The following is an 18,475-nucleotide window of genomic DNA, read 5'->3' on the forward strand; positions in this document are numbered from 1 at the left end:
CGTACTCCGTATCTGTGGACATATTAGCATCCTAGTCTGTGTAATTGTAGTCTTAAAAAATTATACTTAGGAAAGTCCACTCGCAAAGAATCAATTGAACCCTGACTAATACCTGCACAAGGCTGCCTAGGCAGCCAAATCGACTTGTTCATGATATGAATATAAGTACTAGAAGGCTTAGTTCAATATTGTGATATTGATCACGTGTATGGAGTATCAGAGATATCACCGACACCTAAGGCAGTAACTTGCTGTTCCCTACCCCCACCATTTTCCCGAGTCCCGCAAAACGAGTCCCGCAAAACAAGTCGGAGATTGTTGTGTCTACACCCATGCTCACACTCCTCCATATCGCGCCATATTCCCTCATTTCCTGACTGATCACTCATCCTGCGTATCTCTTCCTCAATCTCAGCCTACTCACACACCCTCAGCTTTCCCGCAAAAGCCAGGTGTGCGTAACATTTCAGTTGTTTCTGCATGCGATAATCTTTCAGGTACATCGTTAGTAACACCTCCAAGCTAGTTCTTCATCAAACCCATCGCCTGAACACATATAATGGGCCATATTGATTTTAACAATGTCTACAGCTGAGAGATCTCCCTATCACTGTATCATCTCATTCCGTCCTCCCAATGGACATCGATCCAGCCAGGCGCAACAAGAAGCCGCGTCTTCTTCTGGAGACAGAGCGTGAAAAGCTTGATGAATTTGTGGACTCTATCCACTACTCGGCCAGGTAAGGATGCCGTACCTTTATAGTAGACATTTCCATTGACTCCACCATATAGATACAACGACGATAAATTCGAATACCGCCATGTGCAACTCCCGAAGAACATGCTTAAGAAAATCCCCACTGACTACTTCGACAGTTCCAAGGGAACTTTGAAGTTGCTCTGGGAGGAGGAATGGAGGGCTTTGGGTATCACGCAGGTACGTCGGGCACAATCCAAGGAATTCAATTACATAAATTCTAACATACGCAGAGCTTGGGATGGGAACATTATGAGGTGCATGAGCCGGAACCTCACATCTTACTATTCAAGTTCGTACCCTTGAATTTGGCCCGTTGGCTGTTTCACTGACTATCTTCTAGGCGTCCTCTTAACTACCAACCCCCTCTGCAACAATAAATTAGTCATTGAATCGGCGGCGTTGTCCTTGAAGATTTAAGAAGTTGAGAAGACCCCATTTCGTGGTTGTTATGACAGGCGCGCTCGCATTATTGCCTATTAGCGTCCACAAACACTTCATATTCGAAGTTCTGGAATGAGACCAGTTTCATTTTCTCCCTTCCCGCCATTCCATTGACACACTAGACCACGTTTCCTATGTTGTGTCATATGGAAGACCCTCATTTGCCCTATCACATACGCCTTAACGCTCCAATGTGACCATCAAACCAATTCCCCTAACTGGATAGAGGTGAAGCCGCTGCTGCGCCCCTGCGCTTCCTGGCATTAGAGTGAGTGTCTGGAAATATCATTTCACCCGAGTTATCTTACATTGATGAAAATAGTGGATGGGACAAGAACTTCCACTATTTGGTCCATCCAGTCAATATCAGAGGGAATGGATATAACAGCCCCCCTCCTCTTAAAAAAAAAGATTTGCAAAGAACCAGACAGATGTGTATATTATGCATGCACTTGATATCATTGATCACTTGGTTCTTAGTGGCTAGTTGCTCAATCTCACCGAGTAAGTCGCTGTGTCACTAATCATTAGCAAATCAGGTAACATCTAGGGTTATTTATAAGTATCTCATCTATGTTCATACTACCCGCTATCTTTGCTAGCCGGTCATATATTGTTGGTGTCTCATCCCACCACGCTGATACAGAAGTGGAACCACCTACATACCTAGTGTTCAAACGGGTCGTAGAGTGCATCAATCATATTGGCCGAAAACAAGCCCTTCACTAAGGTACTGTTTAGATGTCGACTTTAGCTGTTAGTCCTAGAGCGTGAACGTAGTACACGATTCGTACTTTCATATTTTTGCACACATGTATGGGTTCATACGTCGCCCTACTGATAGGAAGGAAGTCTCATATAGACACATACATGCTCACATGAGATACATTGACTACTGGGTACATACAAGGTATAATTTACATCAGTGACATCCATCCATTCCAATCCTGGGAAATTGAAAAAAGTGCCAACATAAGGCCCCCTTGATAAAATGGGCTTGAGTTGTAATTTAGTTTGCATTAAGAACATGCGACTATCAAGTACACGTATAACACTCTTCAACCATCGGTACTTGATGTTTAGTGGAGAGAGATTTGAAAGTCTACATATATAGAAACACAGGCATGGACACGCTACCCTAATTGTCATGACTGCTTATAGAAATTAATGGCGAAAAGGAGGAGGAAGTGGGGGGAGGGAAGGGCCCAGGAACACAGCAAATATTTATGAATATGTATGGCAACTATGGGAAGACGGGCGCAACTTGAGAGACGAAGATTTCCGTGGAGTTAAACAGAACTTGAACAGAAGTTAAACACATATAAAGGCAGTCTGGAGGAAGCCAAGTCTGAAATAGCTTTCAGTTGAGTAGAAGTGGATGAGCATCATCGGCTCCCCAATGCTCTCTGCCTCCTCATATTCAGCTCCTTTAGTGTCATCTCCACTGTTCGCCATTCAGATTTATCTGGATCATACTCGCCGCACACCTCAAACCGACAAAATCCATTAGGTCCCTTTAACCCAACCGGTCCCGTGATAAAGAAAGCCCCACGGCGAGCGGATCCTTGTTTTTGGGATCGTTCATGGCTCAATCGCAATTTGAATGCTTCTGATGCCATATGAAGGTTGGACCCCGGGCCGAGGTCCGGCAACGGTAGCCGCTGTAATAGAGATATAAGGGAAGATGGGTGGTAGTTGGAGTTCTCCGTGTTGGGAGGCATGTTTTCTTTGAGTCCATCGGTCAGGGGTGGTTGTAGTTTAGATTGATCCTGTTGGCCGATCCAATTCCCTCTCTCGTTGCAAGACGTGGCAGATGAACCATCCAAGAAATCAAAGGTGTCAAGTGGCTCCCCTGCGGGTTTTCTGAAACGATCCAGTTGCCTTAATACTAGTACCAGATACGCGTCCCTGATTGCTAGAGCCACATGAACTGGTTTCATAAAAGTCTGTAACCTGTCACCAATTTCAGGGTCCATCGGCTTTGTGACCCACGCTATACTGTCACTTGTAATCTCCAGTCTGGCTACTGTCAGTATCTAAACCCAACTAGGATTCGAGGAATACAGACCCTGACCGCACGTATCCAGGAGGGGCCCGGGCTGGGAATTGATGCACAAGCCAGAATCCTGTTATGGAGAGGGGAGCCCCAAGTATTTGTGAGATTTGATCCCCCGCGCTGTCAAGAACAATAGTGGCAAGCTCATCTAGACTTGTAAGCCAATGGGTTCAATTGGATGTGTAATCAATTTCTCACCTCTAAGCTGCTGGAGCTTTTTCTGATTTTTAGATAACTTCACAAACTGTTGCCATTCACGATCCGATGCTGTGTATAACTCCCCTTTCTGCAAACGTGACCAGGCAAGCGGTATGAAGAGCGGATCCTCGTTTTCGGCCTCTTTCCCAGCGACTTCGCTGCTTTCTCGTGAGTTTTCACGTGGGCCTATTCCCCCTGTGGGAGCCGCATGAGATGAATCGGTATCTTCGGTATCATCATCAAATCGTACCAGCACGAAAGTACTCCATAGATGGAATGCAGTGCCGTACAGAAGGCATTTTGAGATGAACGACCTAAAGGGTTGCCATTAGTCTAGCCCAAACACATTATAGTGACTTCAAATGAGATACTTTACCTAATCCAAGGCCGCCTAAATCTTACATGCTGCACATTCTGTCGATTCAAAAGGTTGGATCGAGAGTGTGTAGGGTGGAAAAGTGACGGGTGCGTGTGAGAACTTCGAAGGAACTGCCTGAGCCGGAGCATTGGGAAAAACCAATCCCTGCGAGAGTTCTCACTAGAGTATCATCTCACTATTCGAGAAAGCAATGGACAGAATCCTACTAGATAGGCACGCCGATTTGTGTTGTTAGGGTCCACTAACCAGAGGGTTTGGGCCCAGCCCGGTCCCGGGGCGGGCTGTTTGGTGGATTATGTAACATGTAATGTTCCCCTGAGGCGCTTCACCTTGGAGCCGGCAACCTTCTAAACCTGGAAGGTGAAGGGTATCTGAGTAAGATGGGAACAATGGACGTCTACCACAAGGTGGACGTCTACCTAGGTATTTCACTATTTGTAACAATCTCTATGACATTAGAACAGCCTTGGAACCCAATTTCATAACGGAACGGTAATCAACGAAAATCTATACTATTTTCTATATTCCGTTGCATGTGGTCGGCCACGTGATATCTTATCGGAACACCTCGTACTTGGATGGATCTTCTGTCCTTGCCTCCTCGCTGTTGGACAACCCACAAACAAAACCTCCAGACACTCCTCAAGACAACCTTGATGTTTTCATCGCAAAACTTGCCAAGATAATCACTTGATCCCCGATCCTCCCCAATTCTAGTCGGCAATATGCGCTGGGTGTCCGCCTTGATAGCCCTGGCATCAGCAAGTGCATTACAGGCAAATGCACTGGATACTACAATCTTCACTTTCTCTCCCAACTCTGCAAGTTCCACAAATGCCAATTCCCAACAACAAACAATAACGGAGGATGAGGCCCGTCTCGTCTTGGAGCTTCGCATGAAGTCACCTGTAGAATCGGTCCTTGGAATGGTGGATGCAGACACTGTGGATTACTTGAACCATTTTGCCCAGGATGATATCATGCTTTTTGGTGTGTCCAGTAAGGAATTTCCTCCCAAGAGAAGCATGTTGGTTCTCGAAGGGGTAGACCAGCAACATGGTAGGTGAAATTAGAGTGCAGTCAGTAAACCTCAGCTAATATTTCTATAGTCCTCGCTATGCAAAAAGCCCAACCGATCCATCTGCGTATTCCTCAAGTTTCCTCCTCATTCATTGGATTCGATCCCCTGGAAACCTTGATTGGAACAGCCCATACTGCCAAAGAGGACCGTGGGCAACACTGTACATACTTTGATGGTGCTAACAGTGCCACATCGATGATATCCCAGGTAGTTAAGCCGGCTCTCAACGGGTTTTAGGTGACTCTTGCTAATATTTACATGATGCCAGACTGCCAAGGAATGCCTGTCCAGGGATCCTATGTTTGCTGATGACTCTGGCTTGCTGAGCCATGACTTCTTTTCGCTAGTTGATTCAGTGGAATCTTGGACAAGCAAGGACCGCAAGGATTCAGCTCTTAGATTGTCCTTCAAGGTATGGAGTTTTTCTCTCCAACTAGTAAACTGATCTCTAATACCACGTCACCAATTGCAGAACTCTTTTAGTGGTTCACCTCTTGGGGCTGAGTTTCTAGAAGTCTTGCTCCTCCATCTAGCCAGGATATCATCAATCACTGAACGTGAAATCACGCTCTTGCTTTTACCACAGGGTATCAAATCAGAAGGGTCCACCAGCCGACATGTACGACGCTTATCAGCACCAGCCACCCAATATACTGCATTCAAGAGGTCTGCGCAAGATTCATTATTGCAGTCAACCTTGACGCCCATTTGCCATGCTTCTAATAGTTCTTGTGCTGAGGCTACTAACAACTGCTCTGGGCATGGCTCCTGTTATCTAAAGTACGGAGCGGGTGTGGATGGAACTACAGGGAATTGCTATACATGCCAATGCCGTAAAAGCATTGTTCAAAATAGTGATGGCACTACCAAGACAGTGCAGTGGGGAGGATCAGCTTGCCAGAAAAGGGACATCAGTTCACCTTTCTTCCTTATTGCAGGTGTTAGTGTCCTTGCCATTGTTATGGTTGGTAGTGCGATTGGAATGCTTTTTAGCATGGGCGCACAGGATCTACCTAGTGTCATCAGTGCTGGTGTAGGAGGCCCTAAGTCTCCAATGTGAGGAATTCAAGGGCTACATGCGGGTGTTAGGTGTTGTTCCTCTCTCCCGGGGCTTTTATCTTTCTAGAATGTGGGAGGTTTCATGTTTCTCACTTTATCTATTCATCAACATGCCTAGCTACATAGACGCCTGGATGTCATATTTATTAGAGGTACGGAGTAGATTCCGCATTCTTCTGTTTTTGCTTATGTTGGGAAAACCGACCTGTACCTAGGGGAGACTGGGGAAAGCCAAGCCAGAGGATAATTATCACGAGAATTGCATACATATACATTGGATACCCTATGTATGTAATATATAGCACATGTCAGATACTATGTACTCAGATGTTACACATCAATAGGAATATCTACTTATCCATTTCAATCCACTAAATCGACCAACAGTCACTGGCCGCCGATAGCATCGTGTGGACGAAATTTCCCATGATATGAACTGAGTAAGGGAGATGCAAATTTTAATCCATAAATCTTCAGCTAGAAACAATCAAGATCCTCACAGCTGATATGCGCCCCAGTCCTAATCGCACAAAATTCCGATAAATTACACATGTGAAGTCATAAACAAGGAAATAAAACTCCAGCCAAGCATTCCAGATGTGGCTGCAGCATAGTGGTATTTCGCATATAAGTCAAATCGTGATCGAGCAGGAAGAGAAGGGTGTCCGGGCATCAATCATACGGTACCAGCTTCGATTTGACGGGGTGTGCGTCTTTCCAAAGGCAGTGAGGTTCCATCCGAAGCTGGCGGGTGAGGCTCTCTCGACGAGGGTAAATGGAAAAAAAATTGGCGGAGTCGATTTGAGATTGATTGCGACCAGGTAGGCTGGCCTAGAGGGTCCAAGGAATGGCGTGAGCCCCAAAATCGATCACGCCTGCCTCGTAAATGCTGCTCTCGGGATGGGGGGATGACTTCTTCATCTGGGGCGCCAGATTGAAATAGTCGGTTAGACAAGCTCATTGGGATACGAAATCCGTTTTCTCGACTCCCATTCCAAGCGACCCTAGGAGGTCTTGGGATTGTATCTGGGCGAGCCGAGACAGTACGGTGACCCTGCCGACCTGTGGCAGAGTGTGATTCACTCTGCACGTGGGGTTTAGGAACATAGTAATCGGCCTTGCATAGAGGGCAACATGCCCTTCTGCTTGTCAGCCAGGGATCGACACATGAGGCATGGAAAGCATGCCCACATGCAAGCCCTCGGATATCGTCATCATCCTCGATGATATCTAGGCAAATCGCACAAGAGTCGCCAGGGTTAGGTAGAAGATCAGCAGGAACAGCATTGCGGATACAACCTCTACCGTCGTTGTCCCCCTCGAGATCAACGCTCGCATTTTCATTGGCCAGGGAATCTTGCCATTTTTCTTCATGGACATATGAACCCAGGCTTTGGTGAGCGGAAGACGTCTTCGAAATCCCGGGGACCTTCTCATCTGAGACCTGCACTGAAGCGACGGCATGTAACTCTTCGGAGGAGATTTGTAACGCATCGTTCATATCCACTCGTTCATGACCCTTCGTAGTCGGTGAGACTACAGTTGTGCGGACCGCAGTTTTTATGGCATCATTTTCATCCTTTGGGCTCTGCGGTCTGCTATTCGGGGCCGTGATACCTCCTTCTGTTGAAAGACCCTGGTTGGCGCGAGATGATCTCCACACTTTGTACTTGACAAGTGGAAACCGCCCGTTGACTTCATCCATCGTCATTAACCTTTTCTCCCTTCTCCTGCGATGGGTTCGCGGCATGGTAGCCAGATCTATGGCTTCTCCTACTTCCTCACTGCGGAGCTGACGATTTCGTTGGTTATACCGAAAGCAATATTTGACTCCAACAATGATCCTGCAAACTGTTAAGACATTATCCCCCAATCTGCTGAGAAGGCTAATCTGTTGGCCTGGGCAAGAGTAGTTGAGGCTGGACAACATACCATAGATTGGTAAACACCACGCCAAACCCAAGAGCGACGAAAAACAACAAGGGCGAGCTGGTCGCACTGCTTGAGCTCTCTCCGCTGCTACTGGCAGTGGTAGTGGCAGCAGGGCTGGAGCTTGATGTCGCAGTTGGAGACATCCCGACCAAGAGCCAGCGAATTTGTAACCACACTGATCCTGCTTGGGATGTGGCCACTTATTTATTGTTGGAGTCTAAATACCCCCGGACCCAATTCTTCATGCCTTGAATTGTGTGGACAGGGCAACCCCGTTGGCACTTGTTGGGCTAAACTCCGGTAGATCAAGTCTCAAGCGCGAGGAAGTCTTTTGTGGAGAACAACTCAAGAAAACCATGCCATGCGATGACAGAGGGAATATTTGATGGTTAAATTTGATGGCCTATCATGCAAGATTGACCGTAAGCAGATTACGCAGAACTTCCTGCAAGAAGAAGGCGGGTGCCGAGAGTGGATCTCATATCATTATCGATAAAAAGTGTAGGTAGACAACACCCAAGTAAGGCGAAAAGAGACAGGAATAGAGGAGAAGTGGCTCCTAACAGGGAGGCTCCTGGTTGATTCAAGGATACATTCGGATCACCCGTCAGCACTGACACCTGAGGCCTATAATCACGGGACTTTGTACAATTCAAGTCTACGGTACCTCTGTGATTGGTATACATAAGTGTTAAGTGCCTATTTATGTACGTTGGAATCCAGATTAAACCAGGTAAGGCAATTCGGATCACCTTCCAGTTTTCATGGTTGCAAATGAACCCTGATGTCTTGAACTTGTGTACAATACGTGTATACCGGATACCTCTAGAACCACCGTCATCTGATGCATGTACCGATCTAGGTACACACATATGTAGGGGCTATACACTAGCGGATAAACAATGTATGTAATATAATCTGAAAGGTTTCGGAGTGCGTACCAGGGAATCCGTGGTGACTACAAGTCAAGCCTCTCTACGGAGTACTCCATACTGATAATCCCAGATATATCCATCGTGTACCTACCGATATAAAATCTATTCCGTACCTGACTTGTAGTTCATATGATTTCCCGAGGTCCATTGAGGTACATACATAGTAAACCCGATACATAAATAGCAGGACAGATACTCCGTACAGAATATGGAGTACTGGGCTAGCATCGGTGGGATAAATATACATACATGTACACAGCCTACACTTGTATTCATTCATATCGATAAGATAAACGCAGAGCAGCTCTTTAGGTAAATCACTGACTATGGATGGTCAGGGGATAGTAATAAAGCGCACACCTATATGTAACGGGTGCCTCATTCATGTCAAATAAATAAGTCAACATATAACTGTTATTTTTTTTTCTATATACCCTATATCCAAACCACCTGATATTCCATATAGAACTGGAGTCCAGTACAAATATGATGACTTAAGTCCTATGTGGCCGCTGTGACCTCCCGTACAATGCTCCAAAACCTTCGGGTTCACCTTCTTGCACATGTATCTAAACCTCTCCCATCCAAACGTTTGGAAATTCCCCCACCATGGCCGAAGCTAATCCAGTGGTTTTCTTTGATATTGCCCTAGGTGGTAAGTAAAATAAAATTACTGTCAAATGAGCATAGAACATTTGACACGGTGCGAATCAGCGCAACAGCTAAGTGTATTTTGAAGGTGAGGCTTTAGGACGAGTGAAAATGGAACTATTTGCCAATGTTACTCCACGAACAGCGGAGAATTTCCGTCAATTTTGCACTGGCGAGAGCAAGAACCAAAAGGGACAGCCCCAGGGGTACAAGGGGAGCAAATTCCATCGAGTGGTTTGTGAAGCAGCTTCCTTGGATATTGACGTTAAGTTAACATGGGTTGCAGATCAAAGATTTCATGATCCAAGGTGGAGATTTCATCAACGGCGACGGGACTGGGTCATGTACCATCTACGGTACGTCGAAATTTGCCGATGAAAATTTTACTCTCACACATGACCGCGCCGGTCTCTTGAGTATGGCTGTAAGTGTTGACTTCCAGAGACTGGGACTCCTGACTAAAACCAGTAGAATTCGGGGCCGAACACCAATGGCTGCCAATTCTTCATAACAACTACGGCTACGCCATTCCTGAACAACAAGCATGTGGTTTTTGGCCAAGTGATTGATGGGATGGACATTGTTCAAATGCTTGAACACACCCGCACTACCAAAGACAAGCCTAACCAAGATGTAACGATCGTGCAGTGTGGAGAAATGTAATGATTCCTACAGAAAATCAACAAGATCTCTACAGATTTAGATAGACATTCCTTCTCCAATCAGGAAAAGAGTTGAATTTCGTACTAATAACCGAGATTGTTTTTGTTTTTCTTTCAATATCTCCGAGTAATGGGCACAAAAGTCTTTGTAGGTTCTTGTGTCTAGAGCTTGAACTTATTGAGATAGTCCGCAGCCAGTGAGATAGCCTCCTCAACATTTTCAGCATTGGTACCGTTACCAATGGAAGTAGCTCCTTTGCCTCCTGCTTTCCCTCCCACAGCACCAGAGACAACGGCCGCCCAGTCGCTTGCCGAAGCACCTTGGTCACTCAGCGCCTATATCAATGTTAGCAAATCATTGAATCTACAAGAAAGGATTTCTCTCTTGCTCGCTCCAACTTAAACGAGAAGGGAAAGGGATAGATAAAGTGCCCTGCAACTCACCTGAGAAATGTAACAACCGTGTGAAACCCGACCTTGCTCAGAGTCGGCTGCCAAAAGATAGACACTCTTTCCCTGCATTTTTGACTTGACATGGTTCAGAGATTCGCTAACGGCCTTCGCATTCGCAGAAATTGGAAGTCGGACCACAAGCCACGACTTGTCTTGATTTTCGGGGGCCTCGAAATAAGAGGTAATGGCATCGACTGCTTTCTTGGATTCCAGCTTTTGCTGCGCTTTCTGGCCATCGAGGACCTGCTTATTGATCTTAGCAAAACGTTCGCGGAATTTGGCCTTCTGAACGGCGGAAATCGTAAGCTGGTTGAGGTCCACCTGGACTTGCTTAGCCTCCCGCTCCTTTTCAGGGCCTAGTGGCAATGCATTGAGATGATCAAGGCGCTGCCCGAATTCCTGGGCAACTCTCTGCACCTCATGCGCATCCTCGCCAGTGACCGCAATGATACGGCGAATTCCCTTAGCAATGCCACTTTCCTCCAGGATAACCAAATCCTTGATATCGCCTGTCTTTTGGACATGAGTTCCACCACAGAACTCAATACTGACTTCCTGCCATCGGGGATCCTTGACATTCTGCAAAATCTCCTCCAATTCCACGCCCACCGAGACAACACGAACAGGATCCGGGTAAGTCTCGCCAAACACTGCTCTCACGCCTGATATTTGTTGGGCAGTAGCGAGAGGAACCTCCTGAGAGTAAACAGCGCAGTTCTGTCGGATATATTCAGTTGCCTTGGCTTCGATTTTCTCAAGCTCGACGTCGGAGATTGCGCTCTTGTGGGAGAAGTCAAACCGCAGCTTCTCAGCGGCCACTAAAGATCCCTTTTGGTCGACACCATCGCCTAGAATTTCCTTCAGAGCGAAATTCAGAATATGAGTTCCCGTATGGTTGTTCCGGATGGGCCAGCGCCGCAGCTCATCGTATTCGCAAATGACGGAATCGCCGACAGTGAATTTTCCGTATTTCATAAAGCCAGTGTGGAGAACATAGCCAGCATATGCCTGGACATCGCCGACTTCCAGCTCCGCTTGCCCGTCAATAATGATTTTGCCGGTATCATTCTCCTGGCCTCCCTGTTCGGCATAGAAGTTTGTGCAATCAAGAATGACGCCAATCTGAACTCCTTCTGGGATATCATCAGTGCTGTCATGGAAAGCCTTCCCGTGGTAAATGGCCTTGACGCGAGAAGTGATGTTGCCTCGGCCGAATTTGGCCGAATCGTCCGTTTTGTGTACGTCATTCATTTTCTCCAGCTTTCCTAGATCGTGGACATCGAGTTTGACTGCATTCTCAGCAGCCTTTTTCTGACCCTTGCTGGCTTCCTTTGCCTTCAAACGAGCGTCTTCAAATTCGACATCATCAATACAGAGACCACGTTCCTCGGCCATGATTCGAGTCAGATCAACAGGGAAGCCGAAGGTATCATAAAGTCTCCAAACATCGGCACCATGAAGTGTGTCGGTGCCTTTGACTTTAGCCTGCTGGGCATATTGCTCGAATTGCCGTTCACCTCTATCCAAGGTCTTGGCAAATGATAACTCTTCCTCATCCAAGATTTCAATAACATCTTGCTGCTTTCGCTTGAGTTCAGGGAACATTTCACCCAATTGGTCCACAACAGTTGGCACAAGTTTGGCGAAGAAGTTTCCAATATCGACTTGGAAGTATTTCCGAGCATAACGAGCTCCTCGGCGCAGAACACGACGAATCACATAGCCACGACCCTCATTGTTGGGAATGACACCATCAGAGATAGCAAACATCAAAGTTCGCACGTGGTCTGCAACAACACGGTAGGCCGTATCGATTCCATCGACATCATCAGCACCAAAGTGGCCGCGGTATTCACGAGCTCCAGTGGTATTCTGAATAGCCTGGAAGATCGGAGTGAAGACATCGGTATCGTAATTTGAGGATTTGTCTTGAAGGATCGACACCAGTCTTTCAAAGCCCATTCCAGTATCAACGTGCTTGTTGGGAAGTGATCGTAGGGTGCTATCCGGTTCGCGGTTATATTGGATAAAAACATTGTTCCAGATTTCCAGCACATTCGGGTCATCTTCATTCACAAGGTGAGCAGCATTGCGGCCACCAATCCGATCGTAGTGTACTTCGCTGCAAGGTCCACATGGGCCTTGGTCACCCATTTCCCAGAAGTTGTCTTTCATATCTCCAGGAAGAATGTGGGATTCGGGAACGCCCACGGACTTCCATAGTTCTTTGGCCTCCAGATCCGGCTCCAAACCACCGGCTTCATTGCCCTCGAAATAAGTGACGTAAAGGCGATCGGGATCGAGCCCGTAGACTTCTGTCAACAGGGTCCATGAATATGTGATGGCTTCTTTCTTAAAATAGTCGCCAAAACTCCAGTTGCCAAGCATCTCAAAGAAGGTCTAGAGCTTTGGTCAGTAGTTTTTTCTTTTTTTATCTGCTCAGTGAGTTTCATGACGTACGTGGTGATAACTGTCCTTGCCGACATCATCCAGATCCTATAGTTCAGTCAGTTCACCAGAAGCCCTACTGGGACCGCCTCTAGATTTGATATTTATAGGCACACCCACATTATGCTTTCCACCGGCACGGAGACACTAGACATTTGGATCAGCAGCAGTTACAAAGAGCAGACCCTTGACCGTGAACAGCTAATACCTTTTGTGAGTTCGTTGCACGCTTCAACTTTCCAAAGTCCGACGAGGGGTCAACGGTGCCCAGGAATATGGACTTGAACTGGTTCATTCCCGCATTGGTGAAAAGCAGAGTTGGATCCGACAGAGGAGCAACCGGAGAGGAAGGGACTACAAAAAGAGCTTCAAGTCAGTCCATGTTGGCGGGGGATGGAGGGGTATAGGAAAAAGAAAAAGACAGAGAGAGAGAGGGGAAAAAAAAAACGCGGGGTTCAACCCACCAAAGGTATGGCCATTTTGTTTAAAGTAATCCAAGAATGTTTCTCGGACTCGCTGAGCGGTCCATTCCGAAGGAGAAGTCATCCTGTCGATGGTGGGAGGGTGAGGTGACAGGGAGTGAACAAAGCGAGGGTAGAAGGTTCTGGGTTGATTTCTGCGAAAGAGATGAGTCAAAGCCAGTTCCCCGTTCCTCACCAACCCAGAAACCCGCATCGAGCAACTCTTCTCAGAAATGAACTTGACCCCCGATCCGCCCCTTAGATCTCAAGAAGCCAATTCACCCCCTTTTTGTTTTTATATCTCATACACCGAGTAAGGGAGGTTGTGGATGGCGTGCAATGAGGGAATCCAAGGTCACGGGAAGAAGCGCCCGGCCCAAACTGACCCCGATGGCGCGCAACCGTTGACGAAGAAATTTGGGCACCTGCGAATAGGTAGGTAATTGGAAATTTCCCCCTTATTACAATGATTTTTTTTGCTTTTGTTTCTGTTTCTGGTTTGGATCTTTCTTTTTTGGCCAAATATCTCAAGGAGTGGGTTACGGTCAAGTTGACATTCTTGCCTCGTAGATAATAACGTGCCAATCTCCGCTCGGGCCAAACTCAAGGGGCATATTCAGCATATTCAGCATATTCAGCATATTCCAGATATTCAGCATAACCAGCATAATCCCCCACATCAGCATGACCATATCGAGCACTCTTCCTCTTCTCCAGATCGAGGTGATAAAATGTGGTTGGATGATACAAAACATACAACTTACATTCACGATCTGGAACAAGAATTAATGGAAGCCGATTCTCCTAATGGGTTGGTCTTCTTACCATTTGCAGCGAAAGTGCTTTCGGTTCCCCAGTCAGTTCTATCTGACTCCAAGGCCTCAGGCAAAGAACTTGTTCTCTATACAGAACCGACTTCCCTCACGGTTCCCAGGGAAAAGGATCATGTCCGAAAGGCTATACTTGAATCCCGAGCACGAGCACGAGCTGAGAGCAATAAGTCTATCAACCCTCCAGTTGGTTCATTGCGTACGCCAGAGGATTACTCACCATATGATGATCCCATGGACATTGATAATTGATTCGGCATGTACAAAGGCGTTTGGGGGATTGTATTCACTAGCAAATGTATATCTCCTACTACCTATCACCTAATTATGTGATGCTCAGTACGGAGTCCATGACTGTAGTCCTTGACATGGACGATGTTGCACCCCAGAAAATAACCGGATCCACGTGACTCACCGCTTCTGAAAAATTTTCTGGTTTTTTTTTTTGTGGCACCGATTAAATATGCACTCGGCTTGATAAAAAAAAATTTCCTCTTTCCCCCACCATCCCTCTTCTCATTCCTCCCTCAAAATCCCATCTACAATATCATAATGGCCGATTCTGAGGTCTTCGACGGTGCCGTCGGCATCGATCTTGGTGGGTTTTTGGTCCTCTAATTTGGATCACACAGCTGCTAATTGATTTCTGTAGGCACTACCTACTCTTGCGTTGCCAACTATGAGGGCACCAACGTCGAGATCAGTACGCTACTTTTCCCTTGCCCCAAAAAAGTTCAAATTTTCAAAATGCTGACTATCTGATTAGTTGCCAACGATCAGGGTAGCTACACTACCCCCTCTTTTGTCTCTTTCACCGACAAGGAGCGTCTGATCGGTGATGCCGCCAAGAACCAGGCCGCCATGAACCCGACCAACACCGTCTTCGATATCAAGTGAGTTCCCCTGGAGAATCTTGCGCAATGCATCAATATGATGTATTTTTTCATGTATGTTTTTGGTTCTGACATGATGAAATAGGCGTCTCATTGGTCGCCGTTATGATGACCCCATTGTGAAGAAGGATGTTGAGTCCTGGCCCTTCAAGGTTATCGACCAGGGTGGCAACCCCGTTGTCCAGGTTGAGTACCTTAACGAGACCAAGACCTTCACCCCCCAGGAGATCTCCTCCATGGTCTTGATGAAGGTATGGCGATATCTCAACGATCTTTTGTGTGTGATTGGCTGGCTGACTAGCGGCAACAGATGAAAGAGGTTGCTGAGATCAAGCTCGGAAAGAAGGTTGAGAAGGCTGTCATCACCGTGCCCGCCTACTTCAACGACAACCAGCGTCAGGCTACCAAGGATGCCGGTGCCATCGCCGGCCTGAACGTTCTCCGTATCATCAACGAGCCTACTGCTGCCGCTATCGCCTACGGTCTCGGCGCTGGCAAGTCTGAGAAGGAGCGCAACGTTCTCATCTACGATCTCGGTGGTGGTACTTTCGATGTGTCCCTGCTGAACATCCAGGGTGGTGTCTTCACTGTCAAGGCCACTGCTGGTGATACTCACCTTGGTGGTCAGGATTTCGATACCAACCTCCTTGATCACTTCAAGAAGGAGTTCCAGCGCAAGACTGGCAAGGATCTCTCCGGTGATGCTCGTGCTCTCCGTCGTCTCCGCACTGCTTGCGAGCGTGCTAAGCGTACTCTCTCCAACGCTACCCAGACCACCGTCGAGATTGACTCTCTCTTCGATGGTGAGGACCTCAACTCCTCTATCACTCGTGCCCGTTTCGAGGACCTTAACGCCAAGGCCTTCTCTGGCACCCTCGACCCCGTCCAGCAGGTTCTCAAGGACTCTGGCATGCCTAAGAACAAGGTTGATGAGATCGTCCTTGTCGGTGGCTCTACCCGTATTCCTCGTATCCAGAAGCTCCTGAGCGACTTCTTCGATGGCAAGAAGCTCGAGAAGGTAAGAAGACTTTATGCTTGATCATCGAAACTGATTACTAATCGGCTTTAACAGAGCATCAACCCCGATGAGGCTGTTGCCTACGGTGCCGCCGTCCAGGCCGGTATCCTCTCCGGCAAGGCCACCTCCGCTGAGACTGCTGACCTGCTCCTTCTGGATGTCGTTCCTCTGTCCCTTGGTGTCGCTATGGAGGGTAACATCTTCGCCCCCGTTGTCAACCGCGGCCAGACTGTCCCCACCATTAAGAAGCGTACCTTCACCACTGTTGTCGACAACCAGAGCACCGTCCAGTTCCCCGTTTACCAGGGTGAACGCACCAACTGTGCCGACAACACCTCTCTGGGCGAGTTCACTCTCGCTCCCCTCCCTCCCATGCGTGCTGGCGAGGCCGCCCTTGAGTGTGTCTTCGAGGTTGACGTCAACGGTATCCTGAAGGTCACTGCCACCGAGAAGTCCTCTGGCCGCACTGCCAACATCACCATCTCCAACGCTGTCGGCAAGCTTTCTAGCGCTGAGATTGACCAGATGGTCGACGGTATGTTGCTCTTGTTATATTTTTGTTTGATGATATGCTGACTAATGATTCTCTAGATGCTGCCAAGTTCAAGACCAGTGACGAGGCTTTCACCAAGCGCTTCGAGTCTCGCCAGCAGCTCGAGTCTTACATCTCCCGCGTTGAGGAGATCGTCTCTGACCCCGGCATGTCCATGAAGCTCAAGCGCGGCAACAAGGAGCGCATTGAGTCTGCTCTCAGTGACGCCATGGCCCAGCTCGAGGTTGAGGACTCTACCCCCGAGGACCTTAAGAAGAAGGAGCTTGCTCTCAAGCGCCTGATCACCAAGGCCATGGCCACACGTTAAATGCATACATGGGAATACATGAACATAGACTTACGGCCAACGAATTTTCCTCTCTCCCGGGACTCTGCTTCTCAGGGAATCTGCGCCATCTAGACCTTGGGCAGAGTTGGTCTCTGTCACGCTTTGTTTATGAAGCCGGGTAAACTTGGGCGCAGTTTTCTTTTCTTGAAAAGTACGATTTTTTGTTTTTGATTTTTTTGTAGACGAAGTTCGCCATCTGCAATTTAATGACATTGTGATGAACCCCTTGAATTAAATGTAGCTGGAATGCAAACCAAATCAATCACGAAAACCGGGTACATAATCTAAGTATTTTTAGCCACGGCGGGTAGGGAAGATGGCATACTCTACCTCCCTCTGTCCACTCCTAGAGCCTTACATCCACCACTTCCAACCATGCAACGCATCGTTGCCCAATCGGTTCGCGCCTTTAATGCTCATTCTGCAGTTAGATATCATCAGGGACCTCGACCTTTATGTTTTCTACTCCAAAGCCGGTGTGCTATTCCTCTGAGCAGGCGTAATTTTATCAATTCGCCTACTCTTTACAAAAAAAAAGGACAAGGCTAAGAAAACCTCTGCCTCTGCCTCTGCTCCTGAGGAGAGCTCTAATGGCACGTTGGAAGATCCGTTTGATCTCTCTCAGTTACACCATGGCATTTCCACAGCCGTTGCTCGGCTAAAGGATGATTTGTCTAAGCTCCGTGCAGGAGGGCGGTTTAACACCGCGATCCTAGAGAGTCTGCGGGTCCACCTGAGCAAAGACAGCAGAGAGTCTGTCAAGTTGGGTGACTTGGCGCAGGTCGTTCCTAAAGGAGGACGCATGGTTACTATTTTGGCGGCCGAAGAGGATGTAAGTTTGCCCGCTCTGATCCTTGCTTTTGTCCTTTCGCTTCTTGTTGCTCCTGCAGCAAGCACCTCTAATGCATTTTTGAGTAGCACCTGAAACCTCTTACTTCAGCTATCATCTCCTCGAATCTCTCCTTGACCCCTCAGCCTGATGCTCAAAACGCTCTCCAGCTCAACATTCCTATCCCACCACCTACCAAAGAGTCCCGAGACAAGAACATTCAAGCTGCCAAGCAGGCATTTGAAAAGGCTGCCAGTGTGGTACGTGACTCTAGGGGGGCTATGCACAAACGTCTTCAGGATCTGCAGAAGAAGAAGTTGGCTCGGCCAGATGACGTGCGCAAAGCCCACGATCAGATGGAGAAGGTCACAGATCAGGGCCAGAAGGAGGTGAAGGATGCATTCGAAGCCGCCAAGAAGACTTTGGAACAGGCATAAAAAGTGCAACTGGGAAGCCTAGGGAAACCTGGCAAAAGCAATAGGGCTTTGGTAAAATAAATCCTTTGTAA

The 18,475-nt window shown here is 47.5% G+C and overlaps 9 protein-coding genes across 9 annotated transcripts; 6 read left to right on the forward strand and 3 right to left on the reverse strand.

Moving 5' to 3' along the window:
* Nucleotides 1-636: 636 nt before the first annotated feature.
* Nucleotides 637-1,137, forward strand: N7457_006763 (cyclin-dependent protein kinase regulatory subunit CKS1; the record flags this gene model as incomplete). Its single annotated transcript, XM_057177806.1, has 4 exons — nucleotides 637-740; nucleotides 793-937; nucleotides 991-1,049; nucleotides 1,101-1,137. The coding sequence occupies 4 exons, from the start codon at nucleotides 637-639 to the stop codon at nucleotides 1,135-1,137; spliced, it is 345 nt and encodes a 114-aa protein (XP_057029550.1).
* Nucleotides 1,138-2,586: 1,449 nt separating this feature from the next.
* On the reverse strand, nucleotides 2,587-3,962 carry N7457_006764 (uncharacterized protein; the record flags this gene model as incomplete). Its single annotated transcript, XM_057177807.1, has 4 exons — nucleotides 2,587-3,220; nucleotides 3,270-3,410; nucleotides 3,503-3,769; nucleotides 3,832-3,962. The coding sequence occupies 4 exons, from the start codon at nucleotides 3,960-3,962 to the stop codon at nucleotides 2,587-2,589; spliced, it is 1,173 nt and encodes a 390-aa protein (XP_057029551.1).
* Nucleotides 3,963-4,559: 597 nt separating this feature from the next.
* On the forward strand, nucleotides 4,560-5,975 carry N7457_006765 (DUF3844 domain-containing protein; the record flags this gene model as incomplete). Its single annotated transcript, XM_057177808.1, has 4 exons — nucleotides 4,560-4,893; nucleotides 4,944-5,122; nucleotides 5,184-5,327; nucleotides 5,388-5,975. 4 exons carry the CDS (start codon nucleotides 4,560-4,562, stop codon nucleotides 5,973-5,975), a joined length of 1,245 nt encoding a protein of 414 aa, XP_057029552.1.
* Nucleotides 5,976-6,650: 675 nt separating this feature from the next.
* Nucleotides 6,651-8,049, reverse strand: N7457_006766 (E3 ubiquitin-protein ligase RNF103; the record flags this gene model as incomplete). The annotated part of the gene is made up of 2 exons (XM_057177809.1): nucleotides 6,651-7,818; nucleotides 7,907-8,049. 2 exons carry the CDS (start codon nucleotides 8,047-8,049, stop codon nucleotides 6,651-6,653), a joined length of 1,311 nt encoding a protein of 436 aa, XP_057029553.1.
* A 1,401-nt stretch (nucleotides 8,050-9,450) lies between these two features.
* Nucleotides 9,451-10,155, forward strand: cyp3 (putative peptidyl-prolyl cis-trans isomerase; the record flags this gene model as incomplete). Its single annotated transcript, XM_057177810.1, has 4 exons — nucleotides 9,451-9,496; nucleotides 9,581-9,726; nucleotides 9,779-9,916; nucleotides 9,964-10,155. The coding sequence occupies 4 exons, from the start codon at nucleotides 9,451-9,453 to the stop codon at nucleotides 10,153-10,155; spliced, it is 522 nt and encodes a 173-aa protein (XP_057029554.1).
* Nucleotides 10,156-10,316: 161 nt separating this feature from the next.
* N7457_006768 (alanine--tRNA ligase) lies at nucleotides 10,317-13,730 on the reverse strand (the record flags this gene model as incomplete). The annotated part of the gene is made up of 6 exons (XM_057177811.1): nucleotides 10,317-10,490; nucleotides 10,599-13,007; nucleotides 13,068-13,103; nucleotides 13,176-13,202; nucleotides 13,264-13,409; nucleotides 13,520-13,730. The coding sequence occupies 6 exons, from the start codon at nucleotides 13,728-13,730 to the stop codon at nucleotides 10,317-10,319; spliced, it is 3,003 nt and encodes a 1,000-aa protein (XP_057029555.1).
* Nucleotides 13,731-13,845: 115 nt separating this feature from the next.
* On the forward strand, nucleotides 13,846-14,598 carry N7457_006769 (uncharacterized protein; the record flags this gene model as incomplete). Its single annotated transcript, XM_057177812.1, has 2 exons — nucleotides 13,846-13,951; nucleotides 14,087-14,598. 2 exons carry the CDS (start codon nucleotides 13,846-13,848, stop codon nucleotides 14,596-14,598), a joined length of 618 nt encoding a protein of 205 aa, XP_057029556.1.
* Nucleotides 14,599-14,898: 300 nt separating this feature from the next.
* On the forward strand, nucleotides 14,899-17,117 carry hscA (putative Hsp70 chaperone (HscA); the record flags this gene model as incomplete). Its single annotated transcript, XM_057177813.1, has 7 exons — nucleotides 14,899-14,944; nucleotides 14,999-15,049; nucleotides 15,113-15,239; nucleotides 15,325-15,490; nucleotides 15,550-16,257; nucleotides 16,312-16,792; nucleotides 16,849-17,117. 7 exons carry the CDS (start codon nucleotides 14,899-14,901, stop codon nucleotides 17,115-17,117), a joined length of 1,848 nt encoding a protein of 615 aa, XP_057029557.1.
* A 396-nt stretch (nucleotides 17,118-17,513) lies between these two features.
* Nucleotides 17,514-18,404, forward strand: N7457_006771 (ribosome-recycling factor; the record flags this gene model as incomplete). Its single annotated transcript, XM_057177814.1, has 4 exons — nucleotides 17,514-17,537; nucleotides 17,677-17,970; nucleotides 18,057-18,227; nucleotides 18,267-18,404. 4 exons carry the CDS (start codon nucleotides 17,514-17,516, stop codon nucleotides 18,402-18,404), a joined length of 627 nt encoding a protein of 208 aa, XP_057029558.1.
* Between the last annotated feature and the right edge of the window lie 71 nt (nucleotides 18,405-18,475).

Source organism: Penicillium paradoxum (assembly GCF_028828445.1).
Source record: "Penicillium paradoxum strain IBT 22861 chromosome Unknown utg000006l_segment0_segment0, whole genome shotgun sequence".
Classification (NCBI taxonomy): domain Eukaryota; kingdom Fungi; phylum Ascomycota; class Eurotiomycetes; order Eurotiales; family Aspergillaceae; genus Penicillium; species Penicillium paradoxum.